At 36.4% G+C, this 17277-nt stretch overlaps 1 protein-coding gene and 1 non-coding gene across 2 annotated transcripts; one reads left to right on the forward strand and one right to left on the reverse strand.

Annotated features, from left to right (window-relative positions):
• Positions 1-2209: 2209 nt before the first annotated feature.
• TRNAD-GUC (transfer RNA aspartic acid (anticodon GUC)) lies at positions 2210-2281 on the forward strand. Its single transcript has one exon. It is a non-coding gene; the product is annotated as a tRNA-Asp (tRNA).
• A 13346-nt stretch (positions 2282-15627) lies between these two features.
• LOC140175994 (uncharacterized) lies at positions 15628-17045 on the reverse strand. Its single transcript, XM_072205835.1, has 3 exons — positions 16734-17045; positions 16503-16529; positions 15628-16206 (listed from the first exon to the last, which is right to left on the reverse strand). The coding sequence occupies exons 1-3, from the start codon at positions 17043-17045 to the stop codon at positions 15628-15630; spliced, it is 918 nt and encodes a 305-aa protein (XP_072061936.1).
• Positions 17046-17277: the final 232 nt, after the last annotated feature.

Consider the following 17277-nt stretch of genomic DNA (forward strand, 5'->3'; position numbering starts at 1 on the left):
TGAGCATAATCTCTCTACCCCTCAGCTGAACTGAATCCAAGGTCGGACGGAAGAAGTTGCAGTAGAATTCCTTCACCCAAGATATATTAATGTCACCCAAATCCCGGTCAACAAAGTCAATACCTAACTCAAGGATCCGACCATTAATGCGCCGTCTCACATCATTAGGTAGGAGCAACTTCTTCTCAATATTTAGCTTCGTGGTTCGATATCTAGAGAACCGAAGCTCACAGTAGAGATTGGGGAATTTGCCAGGATTGGTAGAAGGCAACTGCTGATTCTCTTTATCCTCGTCCTGCAATGGATTCCTAGCATAGTTCTTGTAGATGGAAGGAATGGAGGGGGTAGAGTGTTTTCTCTTCTTGGAGGCGGTGGCTATGGCTTTGCCTTTATCCGTCATCCTAAAAAAGGTGATAGAATATATAAAACATTTAGCATGTAACAAAAAAAAATGGTCAGGTCATAACAGACAAAGAACAATCATGATGTTGCAATGAATATGCAAAAGTGAACAAGTAAACCAAAAATTGCAAGCTTCATTAAAGTCAACAACTCACATTCACCAGGCAATAATATCATCATATAGTTGAAGGAATTTGTTAAAGATGGTTAAAGGTGAGTGGAAGTGGAAAGGTGAAAGGAGTTAGTAAGTTAGAAAAGTAGGCGAGTGATATGATGATATTTATGCGTAATGAAAAGAAAAGTTGTGGTTTATGTTCACGATGATTTTGCAAATCCGAGAAGTCAAAAAGGAAACGGAGATTATGCCCAAAACTGAAATAAAGATCAAAATGAAACTAATTTCTTTGAAAATCGGGCAGCATTCCGGCTTAAAATTGGACGTTCCCGGATAGCAAAATAGCATAATTGGCATGGAGAACAACATCAATTAGGCAAAGTAGTGGTTGTATGACATTCAGTCGACAAGGAATGCATAAAAACAATCCAAAATCAGCATACAACATTCAGAGAAACAGACAGCGAGTAAGCACATACGGAGCACTTATCAGGCCTAGAATCCTCTATCCAGCCCTAGCTACCTAACCGCAATTATTTCTATCTAACCTAACATGCAAAATTGGAATTTAGCTAATTAACATGAAATTCTAGGAAGTAACATAATTGAACAAATAAAAAGGGAAAATAGAAACAGAGATAGCAGAAATGGAGCAGGAACCTGGGAGCCGGGAAAACTGAAAATGGAAAAGGGGGGAACGACGATAGGGCAGCAGAGACAGATTGGCACCGCCGTGAACGGTGGCGCGGTGGTTCGAGAAACTGAAGGGTGGAGGGACGGCGATGGTGAGAGGGTGAGTCGGTCAGAGGAGTAAGAGAGAAGGGAAGAGAGAGAGAGAAAGGCGGTGATGGTGGCGCGGAGGCGAAGACGGTGGCGCGGTGGGAGTTCGGCCGGGAAGAGGAAGAGAGGAGTGAGAGAGAGAGAGAATGGGTGGTGGTGAGAGGGGGAAGAGAAGGTGATGATGAGGGGGGGCGAGTCGCCGACGGTGAAGATGGCGCGGCGGCGGCCGGTGTTGCTGCTGCGATGACAGTTGGGGCGAGGAGAAGAAGAAGATGAGGTTGGAGGTTGGGGTGCGCGACTGCGCAGTGTGCTTCGCGAGCTAGGGTTATCCCTATTTTTGAATTGGCACGCGCGCGCACCTTGCGCGTCCGCGCCCATTGAGAGAATGTGGACCCTACGCGTGCGCGTACAACGCGCTTAAGCGGGGATGAGCAGAAAGAGGAAAGGACGCGTGCGCGTACCGTGCGCGCACGCGTGCATGGAGTTGGGCCAGGGGCTTAGAGTTGGCCCAACTCAGGCCTAACTCTCTGGAGAATGGCCTGGGAGTCGCGCCACGAGGTTTGCGCGCACGCGGCATATACGCGTCCGCGTGAATTGAGGGGGATGGAGATCCACGCGTGAGCGTACAGTGCGCGCTAACGTGGGGTGGCATATGAGGCAGGGGCGCGTGCGCGTACCATGCGCGCACGCGTACATGAGATTGGGCCTTAGGCTTAGAATGGGCTTGAGGCACGCCCAACTCTCTAGTCCATGGCCTAGTTTGGTGGCACCACGCAAGGACGCGCGCGCGGCAAGTGCGCGTCCGCGTACATTGACGAATTAGTGAAATGGCGCGCTGGCGCGATGCGTGCGCTCGCGCAGATGGGGTTGGGCCTGGGGTCTAGAGCTAGCCCAGAAATGGCTTAACTCTCTGTCGTTGTAGTATAGTGGTGAGTATTCCCGCCTGTCACGCGGGTGACCCGGGTTCGATCCCCGGCAACGGTGCCATTTTGACGAATGGATTTTTGATGGTTTAGAATTTCACAAATGAAATCTCGTTGAAGTATAGTCTCTAAACCAACAATAATCCTTTCATGCAAAAATTTGTTTGTCACAAGTACAAACCCCTAAAATCTATAAACCGAAGTATTGGACCTCGGGTCGTTCTCCCTAGGAATTACAATGAAGTGTCTTGTTATTGGTTATGAGTTATTTTGGGGTTTTGGATAAGAAGCATGAAAAGTAAATGGCAATGAAAATAAACTAACAACTATAAAAAAGGCTCTTGACAAGGTATGAGAACTAGAAGTCCTATCCTAGTTATCCTTCTCAATTGTGATGAGAATTGTTCATTGCTACCACTTAGTTAACCCTTACTAAGTAAAGGAAAGTCAAGTGGATGAATCAATTTGATTCCTCAAGTCCTAATCAACTCCTAAGGAATGGCGAGTTTTAGAGGCATTCAAATCAATTAACAACTTCTAATTATCAATCAATCAAAGGAATTAGATAACTCAAGAGTCACTAATTACTCTACCATAGCCAAGAGGAACAAAATCTACACTAAAACTAAAAGAAGCATTTCAACAAACACATAGAGTGCAATAGAAGTAAACATTATTAATTGCAAGTATTGAAGGAATCTACAACTACAAAAGCAAGAGATCAACAATAGAAAAGCAAAGAAAGCACATTTATTATGAATTACCTCTTATTGAATTGAAAGAAAATGGAATGAACAATAGTAGATCTACAACAAAATATAAGAACAACATAGAGGAAATTACAATCAAAGGAATAGAAAAAGATTGAAGGTAACTACGAGGAATTGAGAGATAGAAGTAGAAGAACATGAATCTAAATCTAGACCTAAGAACTAAACCTAATCCTAATCCTAATTCTAGAGAGAAGTGAGAGCTTCTCTCTCTAGAAACTAATTCTCAAAACTACACTCACTAAAAAGTGATTAGTTTCAAGTCATCAAAATCCTAAGTGATAATGATGATGATGATGCCTTCCCCTTAATCCTTCATCCTTTTTTTCCTTTCCCTTAGCAATTTGGCGCCAAAAATGGGTTCAGAAACCCTCTCAAATCGCCAGGCACGTGTTGCATTAATGAGGTCATGTGCCAGCATCGGCGCGTGCGCGTCCCTGGTCGATTCTGCAATGTGCGCGCGAGCGCCTTGTGCGCGTGCGCGTGCATGGCTGACTTTGCTTCTTTGACTTTTTATGCTTCTCTCCACTTGTATGCTTCCTTCCTTGCTTCCTCTGATCCATGCCTAGCCTATTTCAACCTGAGGTTACTAGCAAACACATCAAGGCATCTTATGGAATCAAACAGAAACTAGAATTCACCAAAATAAGGCTTAAAAAGCATGTTTTTACACTTAAGCACAATTATGGAAGAGATAACAAAACCATGCTAATTCTTAGGCTAAATGTGACAAAAGGTTATCAAAATGTTCTAAATTCAATGCAAAACAAACCGTCAAATTGGGGTTTGTCAACCTTCAACAGGCCGCACTTTAAAGTACTTCTCTTTGAAACCATGAAAAGAGTCTTTGAACAACCCGAAAATCCATCTACCCTGGGCCGTCCGGAAAGACATGTAACCCTTCTTGGCTTTCCCTTCCTTGGAGGGGTTCGTCAAGACAAAAAATCACAAGAAAACCTCCACTGAAACCGGTAGTTCGAGATATTCGTAGACCATCTCGAAGCATCGGATGGAGGCCCAACTGTTCGGGTGTAGCTGCGACGGCTTCACGTCACATCAGTTCAGTAGCACCAGTTGGAAGGGGGGGAAGGGCATGCGAACCCCCAGGCTGGTGAACATCACTTTGTACAACCAGATCCAATCAACAACCCGGGGGTGTTTAGATTAAGGTGGCATATTCGTTCCCGGTCCGTGGGAACAAACACGTCGTAGTGATCCTCCTCGGGACCTCCCCTGCACAACTGGTCGGTTTGACGAAACTTCGTGAGCTCCTCCAGAGTTATTTGCGAAGGAGTACCCTTCACATCTGATGTCACCCAGGCATACCGGTCCACAGGAGCCCTCGTAACAGGACGCTGTGCCATACCTACAGTGGGGGCACCACTTAGTCAATGAGTTCGGTAGGTCGGAGAACCGGGTAAGCCAGAACTAGCACTACGTGTCACAGTAAGTCTATCTACAGTTAAGCAAAATGAAAAAGGGCTAGAAATACGGTGGTAACCCCCCCTAAAAGCCTAGCTAAACAACGGCGTAATCCAAACAGATAGGCATACACAACCTATGAACTACAAAAGCAAAGCAGTGGCAACAACAACAATAGCGGCATTGGGATTGAGAAAGAAGTGCTTACCAGAAAAATTGTTGTCAAGAAAAGTTGGAAAAATCTAAGGGAATGCAGTTGAATTGGAAGCAGAGCAAGGCAATAGAATCTAGAGGGCTTGAAAGGGAGAATGAGAAGGAGCAGCGCAGGAGTAATTGAGAAATGAGAAAATGGAACGCGAAAGTGGGGGGAAAAAACTGGAAACTGAGGAATAACTGCCACTATAGGGAAGCGCGAAAGTCAGGGGTATAACAGACTTTTTCCCCAAGCTTTCAAATCAGTCATAATGGCATTAATGATAAGCACGGAGAACGAGGCGACGAATGACACTCCTTCGAAACGGATGAAACTCACTCGCGCGTAGGGGGCACGTCCCTATCACGAGCGGCTGACCCTGCGAGGACCCAACCAAAGAGAAAGTAGAATAGAACGCGCCAACAACGGCGTTCACGACCGTAGCTAGCGCGTTGGGGACACTGTTTCTGGCCCAGCCCAGCTGGTCCAATGTCCCGGCCCGTTCGGCCGACCCGACGGGTATACAAAACCCGAATCGGGAGGGAACCCAAGACACTTCCTCCCCTCCCGCAAGGTATATGACAGCTAGGAAAGGAAGTTTCCTGGAAGGTGGATCTGATCCCGAAGGACCCGCCCTAGGTGCAGACTATATAAGGGGAGGGCCCTACCCCTCCCCCGAGGTACGTCACCTAACCCTCACTTTTTCTGCCACATTGTACGGATTCTGACTTGAACGTCGGAGTCCCTTTTGCAGGTGGCTCCCCCCTCATCACACCATCAGCCCGGGAGATCGTGAAACTCCTTTCCTCTCTCTTCAACGTTTGCCCGGGAGGTCCAATCACGCACGAGCAACCCACATCCGGGTCCCCTGTCCCCCCGTATACACAGCATCTCCGACCCGTTTAGGAACCAACCGACCGAACAAAAAATTATTTTACTAAATATAACTATTATTGTTTATATTGGTTAAAAATTATTTTTAATTTGATTTATTAAATATAAATATTATTGTTTTTAGTAAAAACTATTTTTCAAAAATCATTTTTAATAAATTATTTTTAAAATGTAAAAATTTTAAACTACTTTTAAAATATAAAAATTTTTCCAAACTGATATTATTCTTATTTTACTATTTTTTTTTTTAAATATAAACAATCAAAGAAAAAAATTACCTAAAACCATGGATTCTAAATTTCTAATTGTGAAAGAGTTATAGCAAAAAATTTAAAAGTACCAAAGATAATAATAAGGTAAAAAAAAAAGAATTCTATCCTTAAGAGCAACTCCAATGGGTATATGTTGAGGTCCTGTTTCTGACAAAAGGGGAACTGGAACTGTTGGAGCAAAATAGAGTGGGGACCTTGCACAAGGACACCGATGGGACAAAGCCCCTCTTAACGGGACTGAGAGCAATAAATAATAACTTGTCATTTGGCAAGTTATTATTTAAATAAATAATTATATAAAATTTTAATTAATTATATTAAAATAAATAATTATATTAAATAATTAAATAATAATTAATTTAATAATAATTATAATAATTAATTATATTAAGTAATTATATTTTTATTTAATTAATGATTTATATTAATTATTTATATCAAAAATAATATTAAATATTATTTATATTTATATTATTATATTAAATTAGCCGTTGTAAAAATAACCGTTGCACAAATAGCCGTTAGAAACTAGCCGTTACTATGTTACCATTATTATTAATAAATTAATATTTTTTTACTCTATATATACCACTTAGATACACTTGTATTCTCACACTCTCTACTACTCTTCTTCATCTTCTTCCAAGTTTACAAAATCAAAATTCTGCTACTATTATTTTTTGTTCGAAAAATGGATCCAAACCAACTCAACTCTTTCTTCAATTACTTACAAAACTTTCCTCAAATTCCAAATACCCAACAATCTCAAACCTCAAACTCTCAAGTTCCAAATCAAAACTTCATACTACCAAATACATTTCAAAATCCAAATCCACAAAATCTCTCTAATTTCAATTTTTGAAACTCCTTATAATAATCAATTTCATATATTCCAACCGCAAAATCAAAATTCAGAAACACCCCATTTTCCATTTTCATCCATATTTAACCCCTCTATCGGAAATGTTACTCCAACTTCTTTGCCGTTTCCAACTCAATTCAGTGCATCAAGACATAACTCATCTGGTGTTGGTGACTCTTCTAACCCATCCTCTCAGACTCCTATACAATCTAGTCCAAATTCGCAATATTCAGATTTTGCCAACCCTCGTGGATTAGATGCTATCGACCTTAATGATGATGATAATATTGAAGATCGGAGGCAAGATAGTATTCAACACTAGCATTGGAAAGAGGATGAGATGCTGATCAGTGGATGGTTAAATGTTTCAACTGACCCTGTAGTTGGTACCGATCAAAAGGGGGAAACATTTTGGAGTCGAATTCATAGCTATTGTGTAGAATTTTACACCGACATGACAAGGGGGTAGTTGCATGTAAGAAACGATGGTATAAGATCAACAAGGCTGTTGCACAATTTGCTGGTTGCTACGATCAAGCTAGTCGAAACATAAGGAGTGGTTCGAACGCTGATGATATAAAGGAGTTGGCTTATAAACTTTATTCCACAAATTATGGTCAAAAGTTCACTTTTGAGAGGCATTGGAACATGCTTCGGTTGGAGCAAAAATAGAGAAGGCAACTACCTACACAGAGTGGCGGCTCAAAGAGAACCAAGGTTAGTGCAACAAGAGCATACTCATCCTCATCAAACCCAGAAACACCGTTGGCTGACGAACCCGGTGTGGACTCTCCCGTTCGCCCACAAGGATCAAAGAAGAGCAAGCGAAGAGGTAAGGGAAAAGCACAGATGTCTGAAGATTTTAGCGAAAGAAAATTATTGGTTGTCAAAAAATTATCTCTCATGGAAGATATTAAGAATGTTAGAGAAAAGGAACTAATGGAAAGGGAAAAAGAAAGAGAAGAGGAGAAGGAACATAGAGCAAAGATAATGGCAATCAAAGAGAAGGAGTTACAAATTCAAGCGGCAATGAAAGAACAAGAATTACAAACTCAGAGGTATATTAAAGAAATGGAGATAAAAGCAAAAGAAAGGGAAATGGATATGCAAATACTTAATGCTGACACGTCTACAATGAGTGAGAAACGACGAGCTCTTCATGAGATTGCATGTGAGAAAATAATGGTCAAGTGGTTTACTTAATGGTTCCTTGTATTCGTAGAGTTATGTAGTATGTTCTTATTTATTTATTGCGTATTACTGGTATGTGATGTAGTTTGTTTTATTTATTTCTGATGTAAGTTTTTAAATTAGTCAATATTATTGTGTCGTTATTGTTCATGAAAGTGACCGTTGCAAAACTAGCCGTTAATTAGCCGTTAAGTAGCCGTTAAGGAAAACTAGCCGTTGCAAAACTAGCCGTTGCAAAAGTAGCCGTTGCAAAATTAGCCGTTACAAAATTAGCCGTTAAGGTACTTATTGCAGACACACTTATAAATATCAACTATCAATGACTCCACAACTCCACTTCAACTCTTTGTTTCTCACCTCGACAGAGAACTAAAAATTACATTTCTCCATATGGCTAGAAATTTTGATGATATGTTCAATGAGGCTTTGTATGGCAAAAGAAGATGGCAAGATAACACACTCATAGATAATTGGATCGATGAGTATTTACTCGAAGATTCAGAAGAAGAAGATATCGATAGAAGCCCTATCCCAATTACTCGTAGATGGATCAACAGAGATCGAGAAGCAGGACATGATCGCCTTTTCCAAGATTACTTTGCAGATGAACCGGTGTATAATGCTGACATTTTTCGACGGAGATTTCGAATGAGAAGAGATGTGTTCCTTCGGATAGTAGACGCTCTCTCAAACGTCTATCCGTATTTCCAACAGAGGGTTGATGCAACTGGAAGAAGAGGCTTGTCGCCACTTCAGAAATGTACCACTGCGATACGGATGTTAGCATATGGCGTAGCAGCTGATGCTGTTGATGATTATGTGCGCATAGGTGAGAGCACTACAATTGAATGCTTGGAAAAATTTGTTGAATGTGTCATTTCCGTGTTCCAGGATGAATACTTGCGAAAACCCAATCCAAATAACGTACAACGCCTGCTACAAATGGCGGAGGGTCGTGGCTTCCCTGGCATGTTGGGTAGCATTGACTGCGTGCATTGGCAATGGAAAAATTGTCCAAAGGCGTGGAAAGGTATGTACATGAGTGGTTATCGTGGGGTTGCAACCATAGTACTTGAGGTTGTAGCATCTTCAGACCTTTGGATATGGCATGCGTTCTTTGGAGTTTCTGGTTCAAATAATGATATCAACGTGTTAGATCGTTCTCCAGTGTTTAATGATATTCTAAATGACCGTGCTCCGGAGGTAAATTATACTATTAATGGTAATAATTATACAATGGGATACTATTTAGCAGATGGTATTTATCCTGAATGGGCCACATTTGTCAAATCAATCTCAAAGCCACAAGGTGAGAAACGCAAGTTATTTGCACAATACCAAGAAGGGCAAAGAAAAGATGTGAAACGAGTATTCGGAGTGTTGCAAGCACGCTTTGCAATTATACGTGGTCCAGCTCGTTTTTGGGAAAAGAAAAAGCTTGCCAACATAATGAGAGCTTGTATTATATTGCATAATATGATTGTTGAGGATGAAAGAAACAGCTATGTAGGAAATTTTGCTCAAGGCTTAGAGTATGATGATGTTGAAAATGGCTTATCACAACCTCAGCTGGGAGAGGAAGATTTTGCACCATACCATCAATTTCTCCAAAAAAATGCCCAACTTCGAAATAGGCAGCAGCATAGACAATTGAAGGAGGACTTGATTGAACACATATGGCAATTTCACAATGCTTGTTGTCAACTATAGAGTTTAATTATGTTTTCCTTTGTATTAAGTAATTTTACAAATTAGTGTAACCCCAAATTCATCTATTGTGTATTATTGTTATATATGAATTTATTTAATATTAATATCTTTTAATAGTGAATTATTTTTAAATTTAAATATTTAAATTACATTATTAAAAAAAATTAATTATATTGATTATAAGTATTTTAATTAATTAATTAAGTAGGACCACAACAAGGACTAAAGTTAGTTCCTCCTAATGGAGAAGAGAGAGATGTTTTGAATTTCTATTTACTGTTTATGACGTAAAAGCTGATGTGGAGTTACTTTTTATGACAGGTGGACCATAAATAGGAACTGGGATGAGGACCATAAATATGTGTAATATATTTCTATTTTTTATATGAGAATTCAGTGACACATAATTATTTCATTTTGTTTACCATCCATCATGTTTAAATTCACTTAAATTAACATTTATTTTAAAACAGATGTAGTAAAATAAGAGGCCAGGAGAATAATATTATGATTTGTAAGATATGAATTGATCATTACTATCTATTTCTACGGTAATCTTTTTGTTCATAAATGAAAAATTATGGTCACCATTTTTGCAAGTACTTTTTTTTTCTTGATTAGAATATTCAAATTCCATTTTTCTTAAAAAAAAAATTTTTATTTTGCATCCAGCAGGAGGAGGAATGGAGCAATAATAACTTGGGAGGGAATAATAATTTAATAAATGGAGTCATCAATAATTTGAATAACTTAATACGAGCCAATGAGCAATATAACATAGAGAACTCATCACAAAGCAATGAAGATCATAGCATGTTATTATCAGTTGCGAGGCAAGAATCAATAGATGAAAACTTAATCTTCTCAATTGCATCATCACCAAGATCTGTGTTACCTGAGAAGACCATGTCAGATGATGTTTCATCACCATCAGCTTTTGATCAACATGATGAGGTGCATGCAAATAATAATGCTCATCACCAATTATCAACCATGGAAGATTTGGGACAAGAAACTTCAAACATTGATGAACTTCCATTTAACACCACCACCATCCCACAAGCCAATCTACCTTTGAGGGAGGATTCAACTCATGAATCACATGATTTTCAATTGCAAGTATGAATCTTGGGGCTAAATGTTTATTTTTGTTTTTAACTTCAACTTTTTTTTTTATATCTATATTACAAACTTAATTAGTCAATCACATATGACTTTTCTTAGCATAGATAAAATGATATATATATATATATGCATGCCAATGTACAAATGGAGAAATGTCTTATTCAAAAAATGTAATATAGATAATTTAATTTAATAATTATATTAGTGATTGATTTTACGATTTGAATTTGACTTTGGAGACAAGCCGACTGTTGCTTTAAATAAAGTATATCTAAAAGTTAAATACAATAAAAATATAAAATAAATACATTAATATTCGAATTGGTCTTTGGAGTAAATGGTGATGTTAGATAGGCAAAGATTAATTACAATATAGAAATGTCACGTAAAAATTCTTATTCTCTTGATAAGTAAGTAACATACATCTTCTTATCACTCATTCTCTTTATCATTCATCTTTTTTCTGCATATTTAGAGTTATTAATGTTCTTTCCAAAATCAATTTCAGTTTCTTCTAAATCAAATCCCTAATATCTCTCAATCACATTATTACCCATTAAAATACAAATTTTCTACAGAAATTATAGAGATTAAATTAAAAAATTTTAACAATTTCTACTATACAATTCATATTTAACATATAGGCTATTAAAAAATAAAAAATAAAAAATAAAATATAAACAAAAATTAAAAAATAATTTTTTAAAAATAATTATTAATTCGTTATATTAAAATCAATAAATAAGCATACATATGAATATTAAATAAAAAATATTAAAATAATTAAAATTATGACCTATTAGTGCACATATGAGATCATTTGAAGAATACAATAAGATGCATAATTTAAAATTTGATAATATTAATTATAGACATCATATGTATGAAATTATGAATACAAAATTATGGATGTAATTAATATAAAATTATGGATGTTATATGTATGAATTTATGGATGTTATGAGTAAATTTATCAATTGAATAAATTAATTTAAGAATTTGACATTTTTTCAAATTCAATTATGATAAAATTTAAAAATATCTATGTTAATTTGATAGTTACTTATGCAATAACTAAAAAATGATATGTGTATGGATGTAATATCTAATAAACATGAATTTAATTTTTAGATGTTAGTTGTATGTAATTATAGATATTATATATATGAACTTATGAATGTTATGTGTATAAACTTAGTTAGTATAGTATAATTATAAATGCACATAAAAACACACAAAAAATTAAATTAGTTTATTATCATACCTCATCAAAGTTAGTGTGGTTTTTCATATTCTCAAAAATTAGTTGACTGACAACAATCTCATCGGGTGAGTTCGTCTGTGATTCAAATTATTCTTCAACTCCTTCTTATAATTTTTTTTAACCTATCTTAATTGTGCTTATAATTAAAATAGACTTGTGATTTTTGGTTTGAGGAAGTAAATAACTTTTATGATCTAGATTAACAATGAAAAACCTATTAAACCAATCTTTCATATTTGCCAACACTTACAATGATAATAAATGAATTAAAAGAAATAAAAATCAATTACAATTAAAATCATTTAATGAATATTATTATTACTGTTTTTAATTGTTATTAGTCTTTATTGTATTCTTAAATTATAAAAATGAATATTAAATAGTGATTACAATAATGCATAATAATTAGGAATATGATAATAATATCATTAATAAGTGAGACTAATAAAAATATAATAAGTAGATTGATAGGAAAATGAGATAAAAAATTAAAATATTATTAAGTTATATAAATAAAATAAATTATAAAAAATTTTGACTAATTATGACTAAAATTTTTTTGTTACCAAACTTTTTTCTTGGAATAATTACACTTGCGCTTTAATTTGGTTCTCATCAAAATATCATTTTATTTAATTTTTTTTTCAACTTAACATCTATGACTTACATTAGTCCTTCATCCTATTTTCGTCATATAATTGTTAACGAGATGCTGAAATTAGGATTAGTATTTTAAATGTTTTGTAAGGGGACAAATTAAAATAAAAAAAATTAATTATCACTTCAGATAGCCATTAAGAAGTTTAGCAGGATAGTCATTAATCTATCTCAGCATGCTATAAATAGTATTAAAATTTAATTTTGATACACTATCAGTGCAAAATAGTTTTATACGTGTATTCAATTATGTAATATCATATTAGCAAAAACAACTACCTTTTACTTTGACCGCATGAATGATCATCCAAAAAAACAGATGTGCTTATACAGTGTAAAATTTTTTTACAACTGTCAGTACATAAAAATTAAACTCATAGTATTATGATAAAAACAATATTAGAGATGAACGTGAGTCATAAATAAAAGGTATTTACAAAATTGATTTTTTATTAATTATTATTATTATTATTATTATTATTATTATTATCAAACGGTTACCAACTGTTAATATATTGTCATTTATAATAAGGTTGAAATTTAGGTATAGTCAACTTCACATAAAGTTGATCATTGAGAGCCGTTAGATGAAAATTTAGCCAAATCAATTAAATCATTTAACGGCTCTTAACTATCAACTTTTCGTAGAGTTGATTGCACCTGAGTTTTCACCTTATAATAAAGGTACATAGTACCATTTGGCTAAAGAGATACAACCCTTTAAAAATAGTGTATGTTTGAAACATTATACCTTTGGCTAAAAGGACATAACCCTTTAAAAATATTGTATGTTTGAAACATTATACCTATTGATAATAGAAGAGTCACAATAATTTATGTATGTGACAAATTATAATTGCTGTGTGTAATGTATATAAATATACCCTTGTCCACTATTTAAAATACACTAATTAAGGAGTAAATCCCCATAATAGTCCTTGAGATTCGCGTGAATACCCAATGTAGTCCTCAAGATCCCAATTTTTTCATAGTAGTCCTCCAGATAAAGCTCCGAGTACTCATAGTGGTCCCTGGATATATTTCTGGTGATAAGTCATCACTGGAACGCTGACGTGGCGTTGTTTCGCCATGCTGGAAGGCTCTAACAGCTAGCTTAGCTGGCACGTTTCCAATTTATATCCATATTGGTCCCTCCCTCTATATTTAACCCTAAATTCTCAAACTTTTAGAAAGCTTATTTCTTCTTCTTGTTCATCATTCTCTTCTCACTCTTCTGGTTGTTGTTCTTCGTCACGTTGATGATGGGTAGTAGTAGCACTGCTGGTGGAAGCTCTATTCATTCCCCATTTAGTTGGAACCAGACAACAACGCCAAGCAAGAGCAGAAGATCGGGGTTGCTAGAACGGTGCGATTGTGGCTACCGGCCGATTCTTAGGTGGTCCGAGACAAATTCAAATCCAAACAAACCATTTTATGGTTGTCCCAATTATAATATGAGTTACCAGTATTACTTGTGTTGTTATGATTATTTTTACCTCACTATTCTTCTCTTGTTCTTGTCTGAATGTTGAGCATGTTATATCTTTTGTTGGTTACAGACAAGTGAAAAGAGATGGTGTGGGCTTTTTGTGTGGGTAGATACTGAGAATGATGAACATGTTGATAAATCAGAGTCTTCTGGTGATGATAATCAAGTGAAGATGAACTTTGATTGGAGACTTCAGAGGTTGGAGGAAGATGCCCGGATGCAAAAAGTGGTTACTCAGTTGTTGGTGTTAGTATCTGTGTTGATAGTGTTGATGGTTATCCTGTATTGTAAATCATGAATGAGTTGGTATTGGATTTCCTGTATTCATTATATGAGCAATAAATGTAAAAATGGTGTTTGTTGATGGAATGAAAATCCAGATAACTATGAATGTATTGTGTTTATATTTGTTCATGACTTTAATAAAAAAATAGTAATATGTTAAAAAAGGCAACAAATGTGATTGAAAATCACAAAGCATAAGTGTAATAAGATAAATTTTGTAGTTTAGCAAAAAATAGCCAGTTACAAACATAAAGGGCAGTCAAGTAACATGAAGCTGTTAAATGTAGTTACCTCAAAAGGAAGGACATCACAACAAAATATAAAGGATTACACATCCTTGTATAGTCATTGTCTAGTGAAAAGGTCTAATAACACACAACAGAAGGCCCTATACACATTTATCTAAAGTCTTCAATTCTTCTTTTTTGGAGGCTTAAATCATGGAGTAGGAACGAACTTCATCAAGTTGGCAAATTTTGTTGTCATTCATGAACTAGCACCCTGCATGGGATTCATTGTTGGAGAGGTTGCTAGTAGAGAGGATCTTCTTCTTGGTGACAACTTTGAAGGCCTTTTCATACCAGTATCCTTATGAATAAAAATTGGCATTACACATAAATGAGCATTCCACTTAAATAATGGTTGCCTAATGATATAAATATTAAGTTACCTGTTGAGAATCTTCTACCTCAGAAGCAGTTGGTTGAGATATCTCTATCTCCACTGGTTGTGCAATAGTAGTGGGTGGTGCGTTGTCAGTAGACTGCACAACAAGATTTTTTTTCTCCATCACCTTGGTCACCATCATCTTGAGGCTGCCCAACTTGCTGCTTAGGTGCAGGATCACCTCCATTATTTTTCTTCTTCTTATTTTGCAACCTCTCCTTGTATGTCCCTTTTCACTATAGAAACTGTAAGTAAAGGTCCCCAACTGCCTTTTTAGATGTATATTATTTTCATTGTTACTCATAATTTTTGTATCAACTTTAGACTTTTTGGATCCTCCTCTACCATTCTCATTTGCATCCATCCTTCTCTTTATCTTGAGTTTTTCAGGTTTTTTCTTGATTTTTGGTGCATGTGGCCTGTTGCAATCCTCTGCTTGCTCCCATAATGGTTGCCTAGGAATTGGATAAATGTGATGATTATATGTTTCCTTGTATGATTTCATCGTTAGCCATCTATGAAAGAAATCTTTTGGTTGCTTGTTAACCCAAAAAAGTGCAGCACACGCGTGCACACACGGAATACCTGCATATGCCAAACAATCACATCAACCATGCATTTGAGCCACATAAGCGTTATTGTAATTAATTGGGATACAAACATAATTGTTATACATAAGCAACTGACCTGTAAACATCCAAAATTGGTAGGTATATAATCTTTTTCCTATGTCCACGACATGGTTAGTTGGGTGCCCATGCACCTCAAACTTTTTGTATCCATTATCCCTGGTCCAAATAGGCTTCCAATTCTTAGACTCTTTTCTGACTTTCTCCAGTCTACTCTTTATAACCGATGTGAGCTTTCCAGTGTGATTGTTTAATTTCACCTTGTTCTTGGCGATGGTCTCCATAACGAACATTCGAACCTCCTCTAGCAATGTTATAATGGGCTTGGCTCTTGCATCCTTGATTTTAGCATCGAACACCTCACATGCATTGTTACATATGCTATCCAATTTCGGCTTATGGCTGACTAAGCTTTTGGTCCAAGCATCCATTGGCCACTTATCTAAATATGTCCACGCATCCTCATTTAGTCTTTTTATCTTGTTCATTCCATCCCTGAACTCTTGATAAGTCGTTTCCCTTGCACATTCCCACAAAAGATCCCGTAGCTGTAAATCCTTCCAATTTTTGTTGAAATTTTTTCATAAATTCCAAACGCAAAAACAGTGATGCACATTGGGCATCACCTCTTGCACCACTGATATCAGTCCCTGATAGGTTCATGGAACAGTTTAGACATCATCATAGGTTTACATATCTAACCATCTAACCATTCATCTAATATGCACATAAAAGTCCCTGACTCTCAAGTCGATATCCATAAAAGTCCCTAACATTTACTCAATGTCCCCATAAAAGTCCCTAACATTCAATATATAACAAACCATAATAGTCCATGACTAGTCATACTAACCATTCCTATCATCACACTATCAGCAATCTTAATGTAACAGCACAATCACATATCTAATGTAACCTATAAGCATTAATATATCATAGAATCAGATTAGCACAAAATATAACATGTCTCCATACCTTTTTCTATATCTGATATGAAGCACTAGCCATTATCCTTGTAGTAACCTAAATCTAGATGTAGTAACTCAATAAACCATTTTCAGGTCTCTGTATTCTCCACTCTAACAATAGCCCAAGCTATTGGGTAGATATGATGATTTATTTCTAACTCGATTGCTGACAAAATTTGTCCACCAAATTGTGTCTTTAGGAATACACCATCCAAGCCTATCAACGGATGGCAGCCAGTCTTGAACCCATTTTTACAGCCACTTAAGCACACATACATCTTATCAAATGTAACTTCACCATCTGGTTGTGATGTGGTACATATTTGCACTGTGGAACCAGGATTGGTTTTTAGCAAGGTCATACTATAATCCCGAACCATCCTATACTGCTTTTTCTCATCACTATACACCACACTTCTAGCATCCATTAAGGCCCTTGAGATAGAGTTCTTGTTTAGTGTCAAATCAAATCGTGTCTTAAAATATGTTGTAGCCTCGCAGTGTCTAAAATTAGGATATTTTTTCACCTTTTTGACAAGCTTGCTGCAGACCAAATTCCTGTTGGTAGCCCGATTTTTGTCCTCTCTTAGACAAGTGTGGTCATCGTTAAGGTAGCGTTTGTTTTGAGGTACTGGAACAGAGACTGAGAGACTGAGACTC

The sequence above is a fragment of the Arachis hypogaea genome, chromosome 11 (assembly GCF_003086295.3).
Source record: "Arachis hypogaea cultivar Tifrunner chromosome 11, arahy.Tifrunner.gnm2.J5K5, whole genome shotgun sequence".
NCBI classification, from domain to species: Eukaryota; Viridiplantae; Streptophyta; class Magnoliopsida; order Fabales; family Fabaceae; genus Arachis; species Arachis hypogaea.

Excerpts from the sequence above, each read along its gene's own strand:
- LOC140175994 (XM_072205835.1), bottom strand. The coding sequence starts at position 17,045 with ATGGATGCTAGAAGTGTGGTGTATAGTGATGAGAAAAAGCAGTATAGG. Across the intron at positions 16,530-16,733 it reads ACCCAATAGCTTGGGCTATT|ATTGCTGATAGTGTGATGAT; the intron begins GTTAGAGTGGAG and ends TGTTACATTAAG. Across the intron at positions 16,207-16,502 it reads ATAGTGTGATGATAGGAATG|GATTTACAGCTACGGGATCT; the intron begins GTTAGTATGACT and ends AAAAATTGGAAG.